Genomic DNA, 21,273 nt, shown 5'->3' with positions numbered 1-21,273 from the left:
GATGGGCTTAGTTTCTGTTCCTTCAAATGGAGGGCTTCATCACATTGTATCAGTAAATAGGAGCACAAGGATGTGAGAGCACAGAACTGTTCTTTGAAGTGCTCTGGCCATGACGTGGCCTGTCATGACCTGCACATGAACATCCAGGCATTCGGTTCGCTGCTTTAAGTCTCTTAAGATTGAAGTTTGTACCGATTCCTGATTACTGCTTGTCATTAAAGACATGTTTTGCCCAACGAGAGCAGACCGGTGATGTTTAATAAAAGTGAAACAATGGTGTAATTTTTTTTTTATTTAATTCAAGCTAATAGAAATAAAATAGCTCTTTTACCTTCTAGCAATGTTGCTATTCACGTCTTTCTCCCCGCCTTTCCTTATGTCTCAACACATTCAAGCAAGTTGCTTCTCCCACTCGTGCACCTTCTCCGCGGCAGCGCCGCTCCCTGCGGTGCCCACGGCAGGGAGGGAGGCTGAGATGGGAGGGCAGCCGGTGGTGTGGTGCCAGGGAACGCAGCGGTCCCAGGCTAGCTGGTGGGTTATTTAATGCTATGTTCCTAAAGAGTCAAATAGACCGAGAGGAAAAAAAAGTAGATCTTCGCATATGCTGGAAAGGGAGAGGAAAAAAATAATCCTTAGAGTATCTTTAAAAGTCATTGTATCTTTATTTGCTGTCAAAAGCCCTTGCATTCCTCTGCCGCTATTGTATGGCATTTGCAGGGTGCTGATGCAAAGAAGCGAGACAGCTGATAAAACTAAATTTTCTTGGCTGAAGATGTCAAGAGGAAAATTGCTCATACTTTTAAAAGAAACGTAATTTAAACAGCAAGTGCATCTCCCAGTGAAGGACTTCCGCTGCGTGGAAGCCTCTAGGAAATTCAGGCTGCTTGCACGCTCCTCTGCCTCAGAGCGCGGTCTGATCTTTTTCTAACTTTTCAATTCTTTAATGAAAGAAATGATCATTAACCGTCATCATCCAGTATTAACGAATTAATTTAATTCATCGTTTATTTGACAATCAAATAGCCCACTCGAAGGGACAACCTTCAGCCCCCAAGTCCCGTCCACCCGCCCCGCGAGGAGGCGGCGGTCAGGGCACACCGGCGGTCAGGGGACACCGGCGGTCAGGGCACACCGGAGCCCCCGGCGGCCGCCGCCCCGCGCAGCCCCGCCCCGCCCCGGCGTGACGCAGGCGGCGCCGTTGGTCACGTGTGGCGGAGGCGGAGGCCCGGCCTGCCGCACCCGGAGCTGCCGCCATGCCGCTGCCGCTGCCCGGCCGCCCCCGCCTCGGGCAGGCCCCGCTCCCGGCCCTGCTGCTGCTGCTGGCGGTGCTGGTGGGCCCGGCGCGGCCCATCTCCTTCCAGCTGCCGGGCAAGGCGCGGAAGTGCCTGCGGGAGGAGATCCACCGCGACACGCTGGTCACGGGCGAGTACGAGATCGGCGCCCCGCCGGGCTCCTCCACCGGACCCTCCGCCAACCTCAAGGTGCGGCCGCGGCGGCGGCGCCCCGACAGGCCGGGGGCGGGGGGCAGTGGGGGTCAGGCCGGGGCGGGCGGCGTGGCCCCGCCTCCCCGGCGGCGCGGGGGCGGGGCGTGGGGATGGGTGACGTGTTCCACGCGTGACACCGACCCACGCGTGGGTTTGCAGCGGGCCTGGCCTCCTGCCTGCGCCGCGCCGGGGAGGGATGGGCCGGGACTCGCCTTGTGCTAGGGGCCACCAGCTCGCCCAAGGGCTCTGCCCTGGGGTAGCGAGGGAGCAGGGCAGGACTGTGGCTTGAGCCAAATACAGCCTTTTTCCCCGCAAGTATCTGCTCTCAGCGGCCCGCCAGCCGCCGTACGGCCTGCCAGCCGCCGTACAGCCCGCACGCCGAAGGCCTGGGGCGGCTGGCGGGACGGGCCGCTGCGGTGAGGCCGCCCTAAACCTGCTGACACGGTGTGAGGAGGGAAGAGTTACGGTGACGTGGCTTTCCGAGGGCTCCCTCCCCGCGTCCGGCCTGGCGCGACGGGATGGAGCAGCAGGCCGCAGGGAAGGGGCGAGGAGGGGGCTTAGAAACCGGGTTTTGGTACACAAAATGGCTATTCGCATCTTGCCGCGTCGTGGCTTACTTGGATTTTAAGGAGGCAGGCGTTTGCTACAGGGAAGAAAGCAATTCTAAAGGATCTTCAGGGAGTATAGGGGAAGGGTCAGCAAAATACACGTCACTAATACACCTATATGACAAGCAGCTATCAAAACTTCAACAGCTTCACTTTAATTCTGTCCACAGTCTACCTTCCCTAGGCTTTCTTCAGATTTCCCACCTAGCTGAGTAGGGTCTATGGCTGCGTAATCAGTCCGTAACAGCTTCCTGCCTGATTTTTATTTCTGTCTAAGCTCCCAAAGGCTTCACAAGTAAGCACACAAACAACAGAGACAGAATGGTCTGCTCAAGAGTCTCTAAACTCAGTGTTATTGAGTATTTGAGATCTCCTGAAATCAAGTTGCCCTTCCATCATCTGCCTATAGACACCTGAAGGCCTTGGGTTTTTAGCAGCTGTGCTTGGTTATGGCTAGAGAAGGCTGCTTCTGGAGTCTTGCATTTTTAAAAATCTTGTTCTGCTGTTCTTACATCATTTGTAAGAGGAAATTTGTCTGTGTATAGGCAGAGCCAAGCAGCTTTAATGCTTTAAAGTGTTGCTGTAGTATTTGGCTGGTAAGGTGTGTGTATTTCAGAGTGAGTGCCGTGTTCCCATCTGTCTCTTACCTCTTGGTGCTCAAGCCTCCTGGTTCTCTGGGTGCCCACTCTTAGGTCAACTGACCTCACAGTCTATTCCAAAACTCACTTTTATGACAGAAAGCTTGTCTAGGGAGGTGGTGAAGCAATGAATCTCACTCTTAGGTCTTAGTCTGGCTTTGCTACTGAAGCTGGTATCCAGGTAGGACTGCTCATGGAAGTTCTATTTTATTCTAACTGGAAAGTAAAAATGAAAAAAAAAAAAAAGTTCTGTACTAGTTTGAAAAGCTACAAAGGAGAAATAATAATTTATGCAATTCTTGCTTTCCTTCTTACTGTTCAGTTATGCTGTGGCCTCCCAACATGCTGGGCCTGTTGTAAGTGCTGTAACCCCTCTGCTAGGTGCATATTTTCTCTTTGTGTCTGTGTGGGAAAGGTTAGTTCAGGACATCATGTCTGCAGGTGCTCTCTCTCCTTCTGCTTTGGTCCTCTGGATTGGGCCTCCAAACGTAGGAGGTTGGTAGTTAATCCTGGCTGGGCTCAGTTCGGTTCCTGCCGGTGAGCTAAGTTTTGTGAGTGTGATACCCCAGCGCTAACAGTGGCACCCTCTGTTTTGGTGGAATCCGGGGGCTCTGCCAGCTGGCGGCTGACGTCTCACTTGGGCCCGGCCACGTGCCTCTGCCCCATTGTCAAGGCTGGTGGTTTGGGGAACCGTTGGGCTGTTTGTCAAGGGTGAACAATGCCCTGTCTGTAGGGGATTGCGTTACCGTAAATAACGTTAGAATAGCATGAAAAATCCCTTTCAGGTCAACTCCCCCACAAGCCTTCTGGCTGGGCTATTAGCAGCCTCTCCCGCCCCCGCCCGCCCGGCTGAATGGGCAGTGTATTTGGCTGATTTGGGAAATGCTATTCAGTTTTGATGAAAGTAGATAGCCAAGCTTTTACTGTCCAGAATCCTGTTCGTGAGCAGGCTATTGCTAGAGCTGCAAAGGGCAAGAAAGGATCAAGCTGCGTAATGTCCTCTACCTAAAGATTAGCTCCGGTGTCTACAAAGCCCTAAGGGAATAGTGCTTAAAATAATATAGGGACATTTGGGAGCTTTCTTTACTGTGTTCTTGTCAGCACTTCTTGGGATGGAGAACCCAATGTGCAGATAGTACAATATCACCCTGTGGAGGCTAGCGTCTTGGTTAATTGGGACTGCTCTGTTGGCTAGTGTTCACCATGTCTGTGTGGTCAGGTGCAGACAGTCCAGCACTCCAGCAGGGCCTGCTGTCTTGAGCTGGGTGCTTCCCATAGTCTGGGGGCTTCCAGACAGGAGGTGGCTTGCGTTGGTGGCTTGTGGCAGAGAGATGGCAATGCAGCTGCTGACTGTGCCTGACTGTGCAGGCATGCTTTCATCTGCTCACTGCTTGAGTACAGGTAGAGCTCTGAGCAGGAACTGCAGCGCGGGAGGAGAACAGTGCTCCTCGTTCTCAGACGCTGACCAATACCGTATGGTGCAGGGGCAGCTACAACAAATCCCGTAACAGAAAATTGCGGGATAATCTGTATGTAGAGGAAGCTTGTTCCTAAAGTCTTGCCTGCTATGGTTTATACCCTGAGGCATGAGGATTTATATACTGTGTTATTTTTCCTGCCTAATGCAGCAATTCTCATTATCCATCTGAAGGTCCACACCTGTTCTGAGTCCAGCAGGCTGCCGGTATCAGTGGTATCCCGTGACAGGGAGCTAATTATGTGTTCTAATAGAGTGTTTCCTTAGAATAATTTTGGGTACGTAGCCCTTTTGTATGGCCTTTGTATAGGGACATGAGGGTGGTTTTCTGTTATAAGATGGAGTGAAGGAGAAAGTCTGACTTACCTTCTCCATACCACAAATTATTTCCTGTACTTCTGTCTCATATACCTTTAAAGTTATTCCCAAACTTTTTTGTCTCTTCACCTCTAAGACTTTCAAAGATCCCTAGTAATTTTAGCACCCATGTTTTTTCAGACATACCTGTTGAAGGACAGAGTTGAGGGGAACTGGGAAGTGTTCCAGTGGAACACAGACTCTTGATTTGGACGCAGTATTGTAATGTCTTCAGTTTTTTTCACGCCTCTCCCTGGACACAGTATTTCAACTGGATGGAGCCTTTAATTGAGCACAATGATTCTCAAGTCTGCGTCATGAAATGTGTGTCCTTTTTTTTACTCTTTGTTGAAGCATTTCTGTAGACCTTCTACAAGTTTTGCCTATTCTTAGTAATTTCATAGACTTCATGCAAAGCAGTCATTATTCTGTCTGTGTAGTCTGAATTGTCCTCTGAAGTGGCCACTTTTATGGATCTTGGCACCCAAACCTTGTATAACTCAGGGCCACACTGATGGTTCGTTTCTGGAGGAATAGATGTGCCCTTCTCCACTTCATCTTCTGGGGAATGAGTCTTTTTTTTCCCATAAGGCTTCTCCATATCTCTGTTGCTATGGGAATTTATGAATTTTGCTTGCAAAAAGAAGGCAATGAATAACAGTTTGGTTCAGCTAGAGTTTCTAAATGTAGGCTATGTTCAGAGGTTATAGGAGGAAGAGGAATTGGTGTGGTTTTGGGTTTGGTTGGTTAGTTGTTTTTTGGTGAGATTCTTTTTTGTTTAATCTAAGAGCCAATAATTACCTTAGAGGCACTCGTGTCAGCACCTGGAGTGGGGTGAGGAAGAGAGGAATTGATACAGTTGTGAGGAAGGAGGGGAACTGTTGAAAGGAGAATGCAGCAGCTCCAAAGGGAATGCTGCAAGAACTCTTCCTGCATGGCCCAGGCCGTAAGCCCGTGTCAGGGAAGCACCGTGTTCCTCACCCTCGTCTCTTTTACAGATAACCGACTCAGCTGGGCACATCCTGTATGCCAAGGAGGATGCCACTAAGGGCAAGTTTGCCTTCACCACTGAAGACTATGATATGTTTGAGGCCTGCTTTGAGAGCAAGCTTCCTGTGGGTAAGTGAAGTGAAAGGTCTGTTGGCTGCTTCTAGCTTCCAAACAAGTTCATGTAGATATGTGTGTTTAGGGGTATGGGTGAAGTGGTGCTGGGTGTGGTCTGCAGAGCACTGTTTGACTTTTAAAGCTGATCTTCAGGAGGTTGTGGACAGTTTCACTGCAGGATATCTGCTCTTGGTGTTGCAGTTGAAGTTAAGTAATCCTCTGTGGCTGTTGTGTAGAGCGCTTGGGTTTCCTCTGAAAGGGGAATCATGCGTTCCTCCCACATAGGTCACCACATTTGCAGTGAGTGGCAGTACCGGGAGCAAACCACACCTCTTTTGCCCTTTTCATGCATCTCCCCACCTTGCAGTCAAGCCAGGACAGAGCAGGATGCCATCATCTGCAGGACCCTGTCTTTCTCCCGAGCTGACCATCTCTCCCCATTGGGTGGAACATGATCTCTCAACAATGTGTGTTTGACAGCAATCCAGTGTTAGGGTAGCAAACGTTTTCTGGGATTGGGATGTGTGTGTGTATAGAGAATGTGGCCTTGGTTTGCATGCGCAACTGCTCTCTAAGTGGTCAATAAAGGGAAGGGGAAATGAGCAGGACGTCAGCCCTGCATTTGTCCTGGCAGGGATGGTTGCCTAACGAGCACTGAGGCTCGTTTCCTGTGAGTGTGACGCATGTGCTGCTTTGAGTGGTTGGGCTCAACTTCAGGACAAACGTGCTGAAAACAGCCAACATGTGGGCTCTAGTCTCATTTGCGGTGGTGTGAGTGCATGCAAGTTCGTAGGTGGTCACATCTTTTCACGGTCACTGTCAGAGTTCTGCTCCCTGGACCTGGTTCTTCTTAGGTCTTATCCTAAAAGATCCCAGAGCATTTCACAGAGCAGTCACTAGTAGCATTCCTCCTATCTGTTGACAGGCAGCCTTTGTTTTGCTGTTCTGCTCCATGTATAAGGTACAGATAGTTTGCAGATTGAAGAGAACTTTCCAGAAAGAGAAGGCTTTCTTCTTTGCTGGGACTGGGAGGGATCTGGCTTGTAACACCTTTTCTATAGTATTTCCCAGATAAGACAGTGACCCCAAATGCTCAGGATTTTTCTTTTATTTCACTGCAAAGGTAGGGCTTCCAAATGCTCCTTAACGCATCGAGACATGTAGGCACTAGTGACTCATCTGGGAGTCACTCATGCTATTTACTGTCCAACACCTGGGTATTTGGGAGGTCTCCAGACAGTCCCACAAATCCTTTCATAGCTTCCATGTGATCACACACTGAAGAGGGAAAGGCTTCTTTCTTTAGTTGTGTCTAGACTCTTATTTCAGTGCTTGTGACCAAAAGTTTCTTGCCTAGACTGAGCCCCTTATAGCTCTTTTGATTTTAGCAAATGTTTGTTCCCTGACTCCCTTGTACTGTTGCAGGTTTGTTTTAAAGCTTTCAGTACTGATGAGGATAAAATATTTCAAAGTGCAGCTTCTACCTAGTGGCCAGTGAGGCGTTGAGGTGTCAAAATCTAGAGCTGGTTGTTTGTGCAGCTGAATCGTCTTCTGGAAGCTTTCTCTTTGGGGGCCTCCAAGCTGCCATTTTTTTTGGACCCAGACACCCCAAATTCCTTGCTAAAGAGAGATGCTGCATGACAGGTATCTCCAGATTTCCCATGTCTGTGCTGCAAATCAAGGAAGCATTAAAGTAAGGGAGGTGGCACCGCAAGGCTTGATCATCTCCAGGACTTGGTTAAGGTACTGTGGAAGAAGTAACCACATCACAAGGAAGTGCCTTGTTTCCTCTATAAGGTCAGCATGGGAATGGGGAAACTGACCAAATGCTGTTTTATCCCCATGTTGCTCTTCAAAGGTTGGTTTTTTTTTTTCCCCACAGTCGCCATCAAGTAAGTGGTCAGGACTTGTAGTGAGGCAGCCAAGGAGGATGTTGGTGGAGTACTGGAAGAGAAAAACTGTTGGTAGAGGAAGCTCAGAGCCGTTGGGACCTGAGGGGTCTAAGCAACTGGGATTTCTCAATCCTTAACCACAGAAATGAGGAAGAGGAAGTGAGAAGGAGGTCCTATTTAGAAGGTCCACCTTATCAGAGTGGAGGGGTTCTTAGGGTGCTTCTTGGAGGTGTGGGGTTTTGCATGATAGGCTTTTTTCCCTCTTCGAGGATGGAAGGGTCCTGTCTTCCTGACCAGTGCTCTGTTCCCAGGCACACTTAACTCTTGCACCTTATGCTAATCTCTGAGAAGAACAGCCTGGCCTGCACTACGTGCTACCCTGTAGGGCTCTTCCTGTGTGCTAATCTTTACCTCTTTGCTCCTTCTGTAATCCTTCTCTTCCCAAACTTTCTTAAGAGTGTTATGGCTCATTTTTTCTGGAATTCCTATGGGAACATTTTTTGACATCCTGTTCAACCATTCTGTTTTGCCACTGACTTTGCTAATCTCCCATGAAACAGTTCTGTGTTCATGTGAGATGACCTCTTGAAGACCTCCTGAAGGATGTAGGTATCAGTTTAGTTCAAGATCTTTGGGCCTTAACTGTTTGGTTTTTTTTCTTTGTTGCTGATCCTGTCTGCGCTGGTGAGCCCTGGCTGCAGGAGGAGCTGGGAGTTACTGAGGATCTGATGAGCGTGAAGGGAGCTGCCTAGTATCTTGGGCTCAGTAAACTTGTAGAAGAGCAGTTTGAGTTTTTCCAGGCCAGTCCCTGACAGCATTAACCTCTTGCAGAATGTCTGCTTTCTGTCCCTTTACACCCAGAAGCTCTAGGTTTTCTACTTTCTTACTGGCTCTTGGCAGCTCTCCCTTCCAGCCAGACAAATTAATCCTTCCAGTTCTGTTCTCCTGTTCACTGGCCTCTTCATTTTTCTCATCGCTTCCTGGAAGCTCCAGGTCTCCACCCAAGTTGCTGTAATTTAAACAACATTAAAAAAACTTCTCACTGGACTGTGTGCTTTGAATTTTCTTCTGCAGCTACTGTTGACTGTCCTACCTGCCAGTCTCCAGGCATGCTGGTATTTGTATGGCATAAGCAGTCATAACTTGTGGTTGGAGAAAGGAGCATTGGGTGGCTGTATACAGCCTGTCTGTTAAAGAATAGTACTGGGATTTGAATTTGTTTTTACAGTAACCAGTCTTTTATAAGAAACCAAAAAAATCTATCCTAATCCTAATTTATCCATTGGGCTCTCAAATAGCTGGGTTTGTATTTTGAGCTCCTGTATCCCTCAGGAAATTTAAGAAACAGTTTGTAGTTGATTTGGACCATTTTGTCATTAGGTTATTCCATGTTCTGATAGCAGTAAAAGGTGGAGGCGATTCTGCTCTGGTGTTGAACTGTTCAGTGGGTAGAGAGAAAATTTGGGGATGTTGTAATGAAGATCTGAGTATCTTCCTAGCTCCGACTGGAGTGACCCAGTGTAACCTGTACACTGAGTTTGTGGACTGAGGGAATGTCCACCTGGCAGCCTCTTAAGGCAAAGTGTGAGTATTGGACATGCTCCTGGATAAAGACTCAGAAATTTATACTATAAGTGAATTCAGACATTGTGTTTTGCTGGCAGCCAGCTGAGGACAACCGTATGCCCCAAAGGGCTGGGATTTGGGAACGTGTTATGTACAGACATTTCCTTGGTGGGTGGTATAGTGGAATATGATACTCAGGTCAGCTGATGTGCTGCATTCTTTAGGGTATCTTATATGCCTATTCTTTTGTTTTTTTCCCTCTTGTGTATGTTCTCAGATGTGATAGTTTAAAAGAAGCTGTTAGCCATAGGTGTACCAAGCTTGGGGGCTACAGCCTTAAAAGATACCTACTGTGCTGTTAACTGCAGCCTTACCCTACTCGCTGTTTGTGCAGCTTCAGCTGGCAATTCTCTGAAGTGGCATTTTCCTGGCTTCAGAAGCCTCCTGCTATCCTGGGGTTTGCATTAGCAGTGTGGGTCTCGGACATCTGAGCTGTTCTTTCCCTGAAAAGATATGTTGGTAAAGGGATTGCCTTCATTTCTGCAGATACTGCAGCATGCAAGGGTCAGTAGTCCCCGTATGCCATATTCCTCAATTAGAGCAGTTTAACTTCTTGCTCCTTTGTAAATGTAAAATCATTTACAACCCCAATAACCTTGACAAGTTGCTGGTGTACTTCCTGCTAGGAGGAGTGTGAGCTTCCCAGTTGAATATTTGTCCCTCTGGTGACTTGTCTTTCGCCAGGCTGTCTCATAGCAGCTGGTATTCATCTTCTAATCCTCTGCAGTTTTTACAGTGATTTGCATCCTACACACACTTAGTGCATTTAGTTACAGCTTGTTCTCATTATCTTTGGGAGGCTCTCCTTCAGCCAGGATTTATTGTGAAGTCTCTGTATTTTTAGGCTGGACTGTGCTGCCTCCGCAGTTAGCTGCAGACATGGAGGGAGGGGAGGGATGTTGTGAGTTCTTCCTCAGTGGTGGGGAGAGCTGGTGATTTCCTGGCAGGCTGAATGTTTCGCACAATGAATCCTTTCATTATGCTTCCAGGAACAGGGAGGATGCCGGACCAGCTCGTGGTTCTGGATATGAAGCATGGAGTTGAAGCAAAGAACTACGAGGAGGTATGTCCCCTGGCTGCCTGCGCTGCAGGCTCCCCTTTCCCGGCACTCACGTGATGCCGTTTGTAGATGTGAGGCTCATGATGGGAAGCTGTTTTCCCAGCGGTGATGAAAGCCTGTCTGCAGCCTACAATTCCAGTGAAGCTTTGTGTGTTAGGGGAGGAAGAAAAAAAAAAAAAGACAATCAGCTAAAATTAATTCTTTACTCTGGGAACTGGAGCCTAATGTGTGAATTTCTTTGCTAGGACAGCATGACCCAGCTTCTGCGCATAGGCATTAGAGGCAACAAGAAACTGAGATGTGAAGTTTCCCCATCCCCAGCGGCAGAGGGCATTTTAGGTTAATATCAGATCCTCCTAAAGCTCAAATTGCATCGTTATTGTTCTTACCTTCCTGACTGTAATATGTACTGGCTCAACAGCTCTGAAATGGTGCTTGTGCATTTCTCAGAACTGGCAGTGTATCGCTGTAAAGGTGTTTGGCAGAGTAGCAGCTGGTGTGAAATGGGTATTTGGTTTGAAAGCGTGACATTGCAAATAGGCATAAAGCCTAAACATTTCCATCTTAGGAGGACCCAGCTTTCTTAGACCCAAGAGCCAGCTATGTGGAGTAGCAGTTGCTTCATGGCTGGGACAGTCCTGACTGGTTTGGATGCTGAATTTTGATGGCTGCTACTATGCTTTTGGCTCACTAGAATTTGGGGTCAGTCAGCCCCCAGCATAGAGCCTGTGCCTGAGAAAATGAGAGTTGTTGGTGAAGAAAGATTCCTGCAAATGATTACTGTGTCCACGGTGCATAACAGCGTGACGGCTGCCTTAGGGAGGAGAGTGGGTAGCAGAGGCGGCTGTGTATGGTGCCAGTTAGAAAAGGAACAAATTTCTAAGATGGGCATGCTGGAGTTTTTACATCCTTTTGAGCTTTGGGCTAGCTGGTCCTGCATGGCTTAAGTCAGTCTAGAGCACATCTTCCATGGAGAGTAAGAAAGTGCTTGGGGTCAGAGAAGAGCAGAGCAGTCATTGCACGAGCTGCCTGGCAAGCAGCTACTGAAGTATTACAAGATGAAATCTTACAGGACGACCTCTGAGAGCATAACTGGGAGGATTATGATGGCTATATTTACAGAATCTCTTTAAATACAATGCTGCGGCATACTCTTAAGTTACACTACTGTAGTGCTACCTAGAAACATTGTCCCTAGGCAGAAAGGTTCTCTTACGCATGTATGTCTACATACTCACTGGTTGTACTGATGCAGCTTGTCTTGGAATAATAGTAAGTATCCATTATGCTTGTCAGTGTAGTTAGATCAATGGAAAAGGTCCGTGGACAAACATGGGAAAAGAAGAATTTAGACTTGCAGTCCTACCTGACAACAAATGCAGATCTTGGCAGCACTGACAAGCATCCTTGACTTGTCAGGACCTCTCAGAGTGGCACACTGTGTTGAGCCTTCTTGAGCAGTGTGTCTGCAAAGGACTCAAACTGGTTTACTGTTTGTACAGCTGCTACAGATGTTTAGCCACACTGCTTTGCAGTGTGTTTCTTTTTTTTCATCCTCTGTCTCCCCAGGTTGCTGTAGTATTTGTGGGTTTTGACTTGACAGGCTGCTTAAGGCGTGAAAGGGAGGACTGTTGCTCAGGTTTCTCTCCTGGAATTGCTGCCTCTTTGAGCTTTTTGCTTGTGATGTTCATCTGCTGTAAGATACCAGTGACCTGTCTTATCCCCCATTTTTTCTTGTTGAATTGCTGCAAGGAGACTTGATGCAGGGAGTTGAACAAGGGTCACTGATACTGTCCTGCTTATGCATGGATATATGGAGTGAGAAGAGGGGTGATGTCCAAGTCTGGCTTCATAAGCTTTCATAGATCCAGACAGTCTTGGAGCAAAGCAACTGGGAGAGTGAGCTGGGTTAGAAAACCTAACTGCATGGCAGTGTCATACGTTTGTTCTCTGGGGTAGGGAGGAATAACTTTCTCCATTCAATAAGTAGAAATGAAGCGATTGAAGGAGCTGGGACTGTTTAGTTTGAGGAGGAGAAGGCTAAGGGGAGACCTCATCACTCTCTACAACTACCTGAAAGGACATTGTAGAGAGGTTGGTGCTGGTCTCTTCTCACAGGTAATTAGTGACAGAACAAGAGGGAATGGCTTTAAACTGCAACAGGGGAGGTTTAGACTGGACATTAGGAAAACGTTTTTCACAGAAAGAGTGGTCAGACAGTGGAATAGGCTGCCCAGGGAGGTGGTGGAGTCACCATCCCTGGATGTGTTTAAGGGTCGTTTAGATGAGATTTGGGGGGATATGGTATATGGGAGAACTTTGTAGAGTAGGGCTGATGGTTGGACTCGATGATCGCAAGGGTCTTTTCCAACCTGAATGATTCTGTGATTCTGTGAAAAGACTTTTCAGAGGGCACCAAGAAGGCTTGGCAATCTAGGTTCCTTTCCAGATCAGCTACTCCTTGTCAATTCTTGGCTATAGCGTGTCTCTTTATGCTAGGAAGAGAGTTAGGCTTTGACAAATCTGTGTGGCCCCTGAGAACTTCAGTGGAGTTGTTGTCTTGGTTGTTTTGGTGGTCCAGATGTTCCTCCTAGGATTATGGTGTTCTACCATCACAGATGCTTGGTGGGCTTTTTACAAAATCCCTTGGAGCACTTGTGCATAGTTGTCTTCACTAGGGATGAAAGAGGTTCCATGATGTGCATCTTGGAGTACATGCAGGACTAAAAGGAGCAGTCAGATGTTTCTAGCTACGCCTATTAAGAGCAGCTGAAAGGATGCAGGATGAAGCAGACAAGCCTTGGTTTTTCCCAGTGGAACCTTTGTAGCCTTCTGTGAATGAGGAAGAGTGCCCTCCAGGAAGATAATGGAGCCAGTCAACGCAGGGTTAACTTGTCAGTAGAGCTGCCTGAGACCTTGTATGTGTTATAGACCTGCTGCTCTAGCTGTGTCAGCAGAATCTGGGCCATAGGCATGCTTACACTGGTACCGGTTTTTCAGCAAAGCTCTGCTGGCAGATGCATATCAGGGCCATAGGGTTTTGTCAGTACGACCTATTGGCTAGAAAGTGGGAGGGGTTTAACCTCCTGTTTCCTACCCGTCCTCACAAACGGACTCGGAATTGACACTGCTGTGCAGGCAGAGCTGTAATATACAGCTCGCCTCAGCATAAAAATCCTCAGATGACTGCTTGATGGCCTGCAGCTTGCCAGGATACGCGTGTCATGTGAAGACCCTTCAGTGAAATGGCTGATTAGCTGGCACTGGCCTGCTCACGAGCAGCTCTTCAGATGGGCTCTGACACGCAGGCAGCTGCCTCTGGAAGTGGCGTTTTGGGGATGCCTGCACCCTGGCCACCTTGTTGCCTGCCTGTTGGCACCTGGACCACTGAGGGGTGCCCCTGCAGCTTATGTCTGAGTAATCCCGTGTGGTGGTGAGACTGCTTGTGAGCTGCAGGTGCTCCGTGTGTTTTCTGTAGCATAACTTTCTTCTGCTGCATTACTCGGGGACGCGGCATCTGACCTTCATGGCGGGGGCCTGTCACTCTTTGGTAATAGTGACAAATTCTGCGCGAGAACCAGAGTTACCCAAACCCTATGCTGTAGCAGTGGCAGGAATTACAGTTAGCTTCCTTTGAGTAATGTCTTTGTGTCACAGATTTTACATAATATGTAGTCAGGTTACAGCCAAGACTGGGGCAGGGACATGTGTTTACATATTCAACTTTAAATAGTTGCTCTTGTGGACTGTGCTTTCTAATTGAATTTCCTGTGGATTTTTCTTCTTGGATAAAAGTCTGTGAGTTGTAGGACTGTGGGTTGCATGTTCTGCACAAAAATGATGTCCTATAAAACCAGCTTTTATGAGGGAAGTGCATTTTCCTTTCCAACTGGCTCAAAGGCCTCCGGTCCCATAAGTATTCCAGCAGCGTCACCTGGTGGCTTGAGGCAGATGGAGCGCTTTGTAGCTGTGTGGTCCCTACCGAGAGCATACGTTGCCCTTGAGGTTATCAGTCTAAGTGATAAAAGCCCTGAGCTCTTGTGGGTGTAATCAAACCGCTACTACTGGGAATCAGGCTGCTCAGGATTTCTGGGGTATGTGGCAACAGCAGAGCGAGTCTCAGTGCTAATATCCTGTGTGCCTATAGAACACTATCATATGCGTATGTAAGTTAGTCATTTGTATCTCACTCTGTGACTTCTATTCACTGGAGGTTTAGTCATGTGGCAAGCTCTTCTACCCACTCCTCAGAAGCCAACTGTGAATAAGCTAACATTAGGCCGAATAAGGAAGAAATGTGCTTGTATGCATACTGTGCTCCTCCGTTGTGTAGGAGGGGTAGTAGGAAAGTGTGTTTCAGAGAACAGGTGGGAGAAGTGATAGTGTTTTATGAAATGGTAGTTGCTGGCTTGTAGAGGTGTTTCCCTAGGGGAAGGATGCCCCAGATCTGTAGTATGTGAGGAGGAGTGGTTCAAACTGGCAGTAAAAACCCATGTGGGAGCTTTTGGTTTTGGCTCAGTGATTGCCTGACTCTTCTGTTTTCTAGATTGCAAAAGTGGAGAAGTTGAAGCCTCTGGAAGTAGAATTGAGGCGCCTGGAAGATCTTTCGGAGTCCATAGTTAATGACTTTGCCTATATGAAGAAACGAGAAGAGGAGATGAGGGACACGAATGGTAAGAGACTGTGTGCTCCTTCAGAGGGATGGAGCTCTAAGACTCCTTACTTCTGCTGAATGTGTTATTAGGACAGCATTTGGAGATCAAGCAATTATAGTGGTCTCTGCCTCCTCTGTTCCTAGTAAGGGGAAACCTGCTGGTATTTCTCTTTTTCTGAAGCAGTCAATGAGTCCTGTGTGTCCCATCTCTAGAAATCATTTCTTTCTGTCTTCATTCCTAACGTGAATTACTCTGCACCATTTAATGTTGCCCATTAACCACAATTTCACCTTGTTCCATCTCATTATCCTTCTGATCCCTCTGCTTTTATTCTCAAGTACTGCTGGTGCTTGGGTGCCCTTGCCTTCATGCTGTATCATATCTTGCCTTTGAAGTTTTGCACGGGTGGGGAGAGGAAATCCTGGGAACTTTGCCCTCTTGAGGGGCATCCTGTGATGTCAGACTCCCGCACAATGGTTTGTTGTCTGTTTCAGAGTCGACAAACACCCGGGTTCTGTACTTCAGCATTTTCTCCATGTGCTGTCTCATCGGACTGGCCACCTGGCAGGTTTTCTACCTGCGTCGCTTCTTCAAGGCCAAGAAACTGATTGAGTAAAGGAGCAAGTCCTCCTCCCCCTCCTCTCAGACCCAGCTGGACACCGCTGGGACCCAACCATGGCCCCCTGGAGCCATCTCACAGATGATACCCACTGACTGGAGCTTTTCTGCAGGAATTTGGACCCTAGAGGGGGAGGGGAGCCTAAACATTGGAGGCAACGGGGGACTTGTGAAATCCTGTTGGATGTTGAGGGTGGGGGAGGTTGTGATGGGTTTGGGGATTCCTGGGCAGTGATTAAATAAAAAAAGATGTTTCCATGACAGCTGCACCAAGTTTTTGCGCTGTCTGTTCTCCTTTTATAATCTTGGCTTGATGATGTCTCCCATCTGTCTGTGACTGTAGTGTTACTCTGAGCCACTTGACCCTGCTGAGCTCTTTAGGTGCCACGCAGCTAGCACCGGGGCAGAGCGGGGGATTCCCTGTTCTGACCAGCTGGAATCTAAGCCCCGTGTAAACGGAGGTGAGTGCAAAGCAATAGGATTCATCAGTCCAGCAGGGCCTGAGGATAGAGGGAGGTCCGAGGTTTGGTCCCTGTTGCGGACCTCTGTGTTTCTCCCTGTGGGAGCTGGTGTCTTTGTGCTGACAGGTCAGGGCACTTGAGCATACGGTGGTTCAGCCTGGAGGAAGGGGAGCCTTGGAAGGAGGGCTTGGGATCGTGTTTGAGCTTGGAAAGGGGAAGCCTGCTTTGCTCCAGTAAGCTGTCCAGCCTTGGTCCCACCCTTGCTCCACGTGTGTGTCTTGGATTTGCCTTTCTTGTTCTGAAATGATGCAGCAGTTTTCCTGAAAGTCTTGGTCAGGAACAGCCTTTTGTGCAGATGGAAGGCCTCAGTCAGATACAGTCACAGAACAAATAAGAGCAGGTTATGCTTGGAAGCTTGGTCTTATGTTGAGCAGGAGACTTTTCTCATCTAACAGTGTAGCATTTATCCAGCAGGCAGCTGGCTGAATCTCATTTTCTGAGACCTCAAAGCAAGGTGGGCTGCTGCTCGTGTGAAGCATGAGGGCCTGTGCCCTGCTTTGAGGTCTGAGGGTGCAAGGGGTGTTTCGCAGGTTGGCAGAGGAATTGTTGGAAGAATGTGAATGAACTCAGAAAAGCAGTACGGGGTAGGAATAGGCTAATTCTACATCTGGGGGAGTCTGAACTGTGCCCTTAACAGAGTTCTTATTCTCCCATGCGGTACTACAGAGAGCAAGCAGCTTCTCATCACTTCTCAGCTGTCCAGGTGGCATGATGCTAAATAAGCCGGGCTGGGAAAAAATAGGGAGGTTAAATTCCTGGACTTACCTGCTGCAGTTTTTAGGCAGTGATTAAAATTCTCTCACCTTCTCTGCATTCCTTCAGAACAAATGGTTCAGCAGCACAGAATTCTGGTGTCATGTGCCTAGTCTGGCTAGGGAAGAGGTTGTCATGGCCCTGGGCCTGGGCTACCATTTTGAAAAAAACATGGTTTTATAATTTCTGACCTGAATCTGATCTATTGCTAGGAAGGAAACGGTTGTTCAGGATGAGGCAATGGGAAAGAGGATGAAAAGATGACCTCCTGTCATCTAAATACATTAGTACATTGCCTCCCCTTTGCCATTGCCAAGTTCCTGGAGTTGTTAGTTCCACTGTCAAGTGTTTAGATTGCTTTTAATTTGTTTATTCTTTGATAAAGCCATATTAAGAACCCAAATCCACTCCTCTGCCCTTGCATCCATTTTATCCTTGTACGTTTTTGAAAGCTGTTACAGTGCAGAACAGCAGTGATGCCACAGGACTGAATTACAGAAGTCATTTGAAGGTAGTTTTAGGTCCTACAGTTTGAAGCCTGTAGATCTGTTAAGGTTTTGCTTTTGTTTTTATATAACTTAAAAAGTACAAGAAAGGGGCTTTTCCAGTCTTGTCTGTTTTGATATCCTCTCCCCATCCCTGAGTACAAAGATACCTTTATTTTAAAAATGGTGGCGAGGCCTTAAGTTCCCCAGGTGACTGTTACACACTATCATCATTCTGGTGTTGCGTTTTGATCTTCACTGTACTGGTATGATTACTGGGGAGCAGGTGTGGGGGACTGGTGTGGATTTACCTGTAACGACTGGTTGGGGGATTTTTGTCAACTTTCTCAAATAAAATTTCTTTGGGGAAAAACAACCCACCTCAGTTGTCCGTGTGAATCTTGTCCTCTTTGTGCATGTTCCTATCGACTGCAGTTTCCTGCAAGCTGACCTGTCGCAGGAAGCAGCAAGTACACGGACGCCCTGCAAGCCTTTGGGTTTCTCTAGCAGCCGTTAATTTCTAAAGAATTTGAGAATTCCAGACTCAGGAAAGGTACTAGCTTGCACAGGGCTTCTCTGCAGAGTGTGACCAGCACAGCAAGCAAGGTGTCTCTAATACAGGTTACCATTTGTTGCCTTTCTTCCTCGCCTTCCTAAGTATATCCTCTATATAGGAGGCTGATAGTGGAACAGGGCCGGTGCTCTAGAGTACAAGATCCAGTTTTTCACTGCCAGCTCCCATGTAAAATCTAATTCATTAATGGAATTACTTTCAGTTTTGTGCTTTAGAGGAATTTTTTAACTGTTGCAAAGATGAGTTGGTCCTGTGTGAGTGGCAGATGCTTACTGAAGAGAGTCGTTAGGTATTTACTGAACTGCTGTCAGATCTCTTCTGCTGAGCTTGCGAGCCTTTTGTCATGCAGTAGCCAAGTGAGATATGCTATGTAACAGGACTGGGGACACATAAATGCTACATAACTAGTTAGTACTATCAGGGAGAATTTCAAGAAGGGAAATTCCCAGATCTTTGGATAAGGATTAGCCTCTGCAAGTTCCTGCCTGGATGAATATGTGAGTATGTGAAATCGTACAGCTGTTCTCATGCGGTAGGTTGGCGGTGGGTCTGGGCTGTTTCAGAGTACTGCGGATGCAGAGCTGGTGTCTTCATTCCTTTTTACTTCTGGGAAATGGGCTAAAGTTGAGCTGTTGCAGATACTTGGGTCTGAGCCCATCTTTGTGTGTGACAGATGCATCACTGGTAAATCTATAATTGCCTGTAGCAAACTGCATCAGACGTTTTCAGTTTTCAGCCTCTTCCACCCACTTGTCAATGTGACTAACGATTTAATTATCACACTACTTAACACAGCGCGTGAGCATTCCTAAGTAAGGTATATCTTCGTGTATTCCCCCTCCTGCTATGCCAACGTAGGCTGCACCCTGTACAAAGTGCCTGCTGCAGCTGCTGTGTGCATGCACACATAAGGGGATGAGAATTTTGCACACATTCTTGCTCATTTCTTACAAGCTGCTCAGGTATGTGAGAAATAACCCGAGTGTACACCACCTGTGTTGTCTCTTAACGGGCAGATCAGGGATTCCGACTCAAAACTAGTTTGGCAACTGGTTGGCATCATTAGTGGGTTCTCGCCTGTGCATTTCATGGGGTCCTATGGCAGAGGTTCTGGAAAGCAGCGTGGCCTCTCTTCACCTCTGCCAGTTCACGTGACTTATTTCTGTCTCATATCTTTAGTTGTGTCCCTCTGCTGTAATTGTCTTTCAGATGCCTGAGATGGCCTTGCCCTTAGCGAACAAAGTCTCTGGAAGTGAACTTACTGTACGTTCAAGGTGGCTTGAGGGGAAGGAGAGAGCACAAACCTGAAATGGATACATCTTTCACAGGAAGAAGAAAGTTGAGTCTGGTGAAGGCTGCAGGAGTTCAGGGTTGGTGGTTTTGTCTGCTGCCCCTTCTCCACCTGAAAAATTAGTCGGGCTTGTGCCTACCGTGCTGTTCCTACCCCAAACCACTGCTAGTGATGGTGTGATGACTCTGGCACACCTGCCTTTCTCTGAGGAAGGTGGAAGGAGCAGAGGATTTAGGAAAACTGCCTGTTGGCATTTCTTGGACCTTTGTAAACCTGAAACATGTGAGCCCAAGCTTTTGCTGCAGTGCTAAAATATTTGTATTTGCTCAGCAGTGTTTGTAGGAAGCCTGCTTTGCTTTGTACTGGAAGTCTATTGCACTGGCAGGAGTTAGGAGTTGCTCCATTTCAGCTGCAGCTGAAGTGACTAAAACTTTCTGCAAAATGGCAGTAACAGATGCCTGATTGGTCTTTCTGTTGCCAGAGGTCCATGTGGTTTATCACCTTAAACTCAGTGCATTAGCTTCTGCACTTCCAGCTTGCTGACACAGCCTGCCAGAGGACCTGTGGTCTCCAGGTGTCAGTCCTAGTGAATTGTGCTACGAGGATCATTTGTTTAGCTCACGTTTGGAGAAAGCTGCTGTTTCCTGAAGGACCCATCGGACTTGTTGTATTTCAGTTTTTGCAATAAAATGTATGTGTTGAATAACTTCCTTTGGGAGCATGTTACTCAAAAAAGGCAGCAACAGAACCGTGCTCACATTTGCTCTGTCTCATTCTGCAGTTTCCTGTCACTTAATTTCCTTTCATAGCTGATATTCCTGAGGTACATTTTCCCTGAGCTTTTAAATCGGTTGCATTATGTGATCTTTGCATAAGCTGCACCAGGAGGTTCTGTTGGAATTGTAATGAGATGAACTTGTTTTTTCTTGGTTATATGGGAGATGCTGTTCCTACAGCCGCCACACAGCAGAGGCAGACAGAGGGGAGGGTGTGCTTATGTTTTCCAGCTGTATCCTATTGCAGCTCCGGTCTGATCTGCTGCAGAACTTTACACTCTAGGGTTTTCTCGCCCATACCAGCTGCTTGGTCTTTTATTTCCTCTCTGAATATACTTTGGATAATCTTTCCCCAGGTGTAAGGTATTTGCTATACATATGTAACTGGAATCTCATGGTATTGTAGTCTTAGTTATAGTTAACCATGTAGATGCCTTGTCATTTCTTCCTTCTCAATGTGGGCTGCTCTTTCCTTGTGTTAGTGACATAATCAATGTACTGTCTTGACTCTGAAACCATGAATGAGATCTTTGAACTAAGGCAGATACTTGCTATGATTTGCTATAAATGACAGTGTTCCTACCCTTATCCAAGTAATGATTTTGCAAGAGGCAGAATGGCACATTGCCTCTACATGGTGTGATTTCTTTAAATGCTTGAGTAAAAAATTCAGTGTAAAATCGGGTGTATATTCTTCAGTCATATTCCAGTAAACCTGAGTGGGCGGCGGCTGCTACTTCCCTTAGGGACATCTTGCTGTGAGAATTACTGCCCTGCTTTTTAAAGCATAGTAAAGGTAACATTGTGGGGTGGCTAAACCTGATTGTGGCTACTACTGTGATCATTTTATGGAATAATGTGTATTATACTGTATTCTGGTTTTCTACAACTGTTCCAGATTCCTTAATCCCATTTCTGTGAGATTTTGCCATCTTGATATTTTTAAAAAAATTATTATTTTCCAGAGGATATTTTTCCAGGTACTCGCCTCACAGTGGAGGGAGGGAATGATCCTTAGCAGAACATGTCTGAGCTTTTTCATGCGTTTCTGCAAGCTCCTTTATTCTAAAACTGACGTGCTGCCTTTGCCGATTAGAAGGACAACATCTTTGTCTGGAAATAGTTACAATGCACAGCAAATAAATTTTGATGGATAAGTTACTTTTAAAATAGATGCATATAATGCTGAACAGCTCTTTGACCACCACCTCATGGCAAGGAACCCCACTTGTGGTTCCACCCTCTGAGCAACAAAGCATCTTCCCAAGGTAGTAGGATAAGAGCTAACCAGGCTTTGTTGTACCTGGTTTTAGGGATTTGTGCTTCGGCTCCTGATGTCTCCTGTAAGTGTAGG

The 21,273-nt window shown here is 47.2% G+C and overlaps 1 protein-coding gene across 1 annotated transcript; it reads left to right on the top strand.

The window, feature by feature from the left end:
* Positions 1–1,193: 1,193 nt before the first annotated feature.
* On the top strand, positions 1,194–17,658 carry TMED10 (transmembrane p24 trafficking protein 10). Its single transcript, XM_074824760.1, has 5 exons — positions 1,194–1,481; positions 5,563–5,683; positions 10,176–10,249; positions 14,793–14,919; positions 15,396–17,658. The coding sequence occupies exons 1-5, from the start codon at positions 1,254–1,256 to the stop codon at positions 15,515–15,517; spliced, it is 672 nt and encodes a 223-aa protein (XP_074680861.1). The 5' UTR covers positions 1,194–1,253; the 3' UTR covers positions 15,518–17,658.
* The last annotated feature ends 3,615 nt before the right edge of the window (positions 17,659–21,273 follow it).

This window comes from Strix aluco, chromosome 4 (genome assembly GCF_031877795.1).
Source record: "Strix aluco isolate bStrAlu1 chromosome 4, bStrAlu1.hap1, whole genome shotgun sequence".
NCBI lineage: Eukaryota > Metazoa > Chordata > Aves > Strigiformes > Strigidae > Strix > Strix aluco.
The sequence above is the reverse complement of the archived record's forward strand: the minus strand, read 5'-3'. Positions and strand labels throughout refer to the sequence as shown.

Bases quoted from the DNA above. Each gene is read 5' to 3' on its own strand.
- TMED10 (XM_074824760.1), top strand. From the start codon at position 1,254: ATGCCGCTGCCGCTGCCCGGCCGCCCCCGCCTCGGGCAGGCCCCGCTC. The intron at 1,482-5,562 runs GTGCGGCCGCGG...TCTCTTTTACAG, and splicing joins GACCCTCCGCCAACCTCAAG to ATAACCGACTCAGCTGGGCA. The intron at 5,684-10,175 runs GTAAGTGAAGTG...TTATGCTTCCAG, and splicing joins TGAGAGCAAGCTTCCTGTGG to GAACAGGGAGGATGCCGGAC.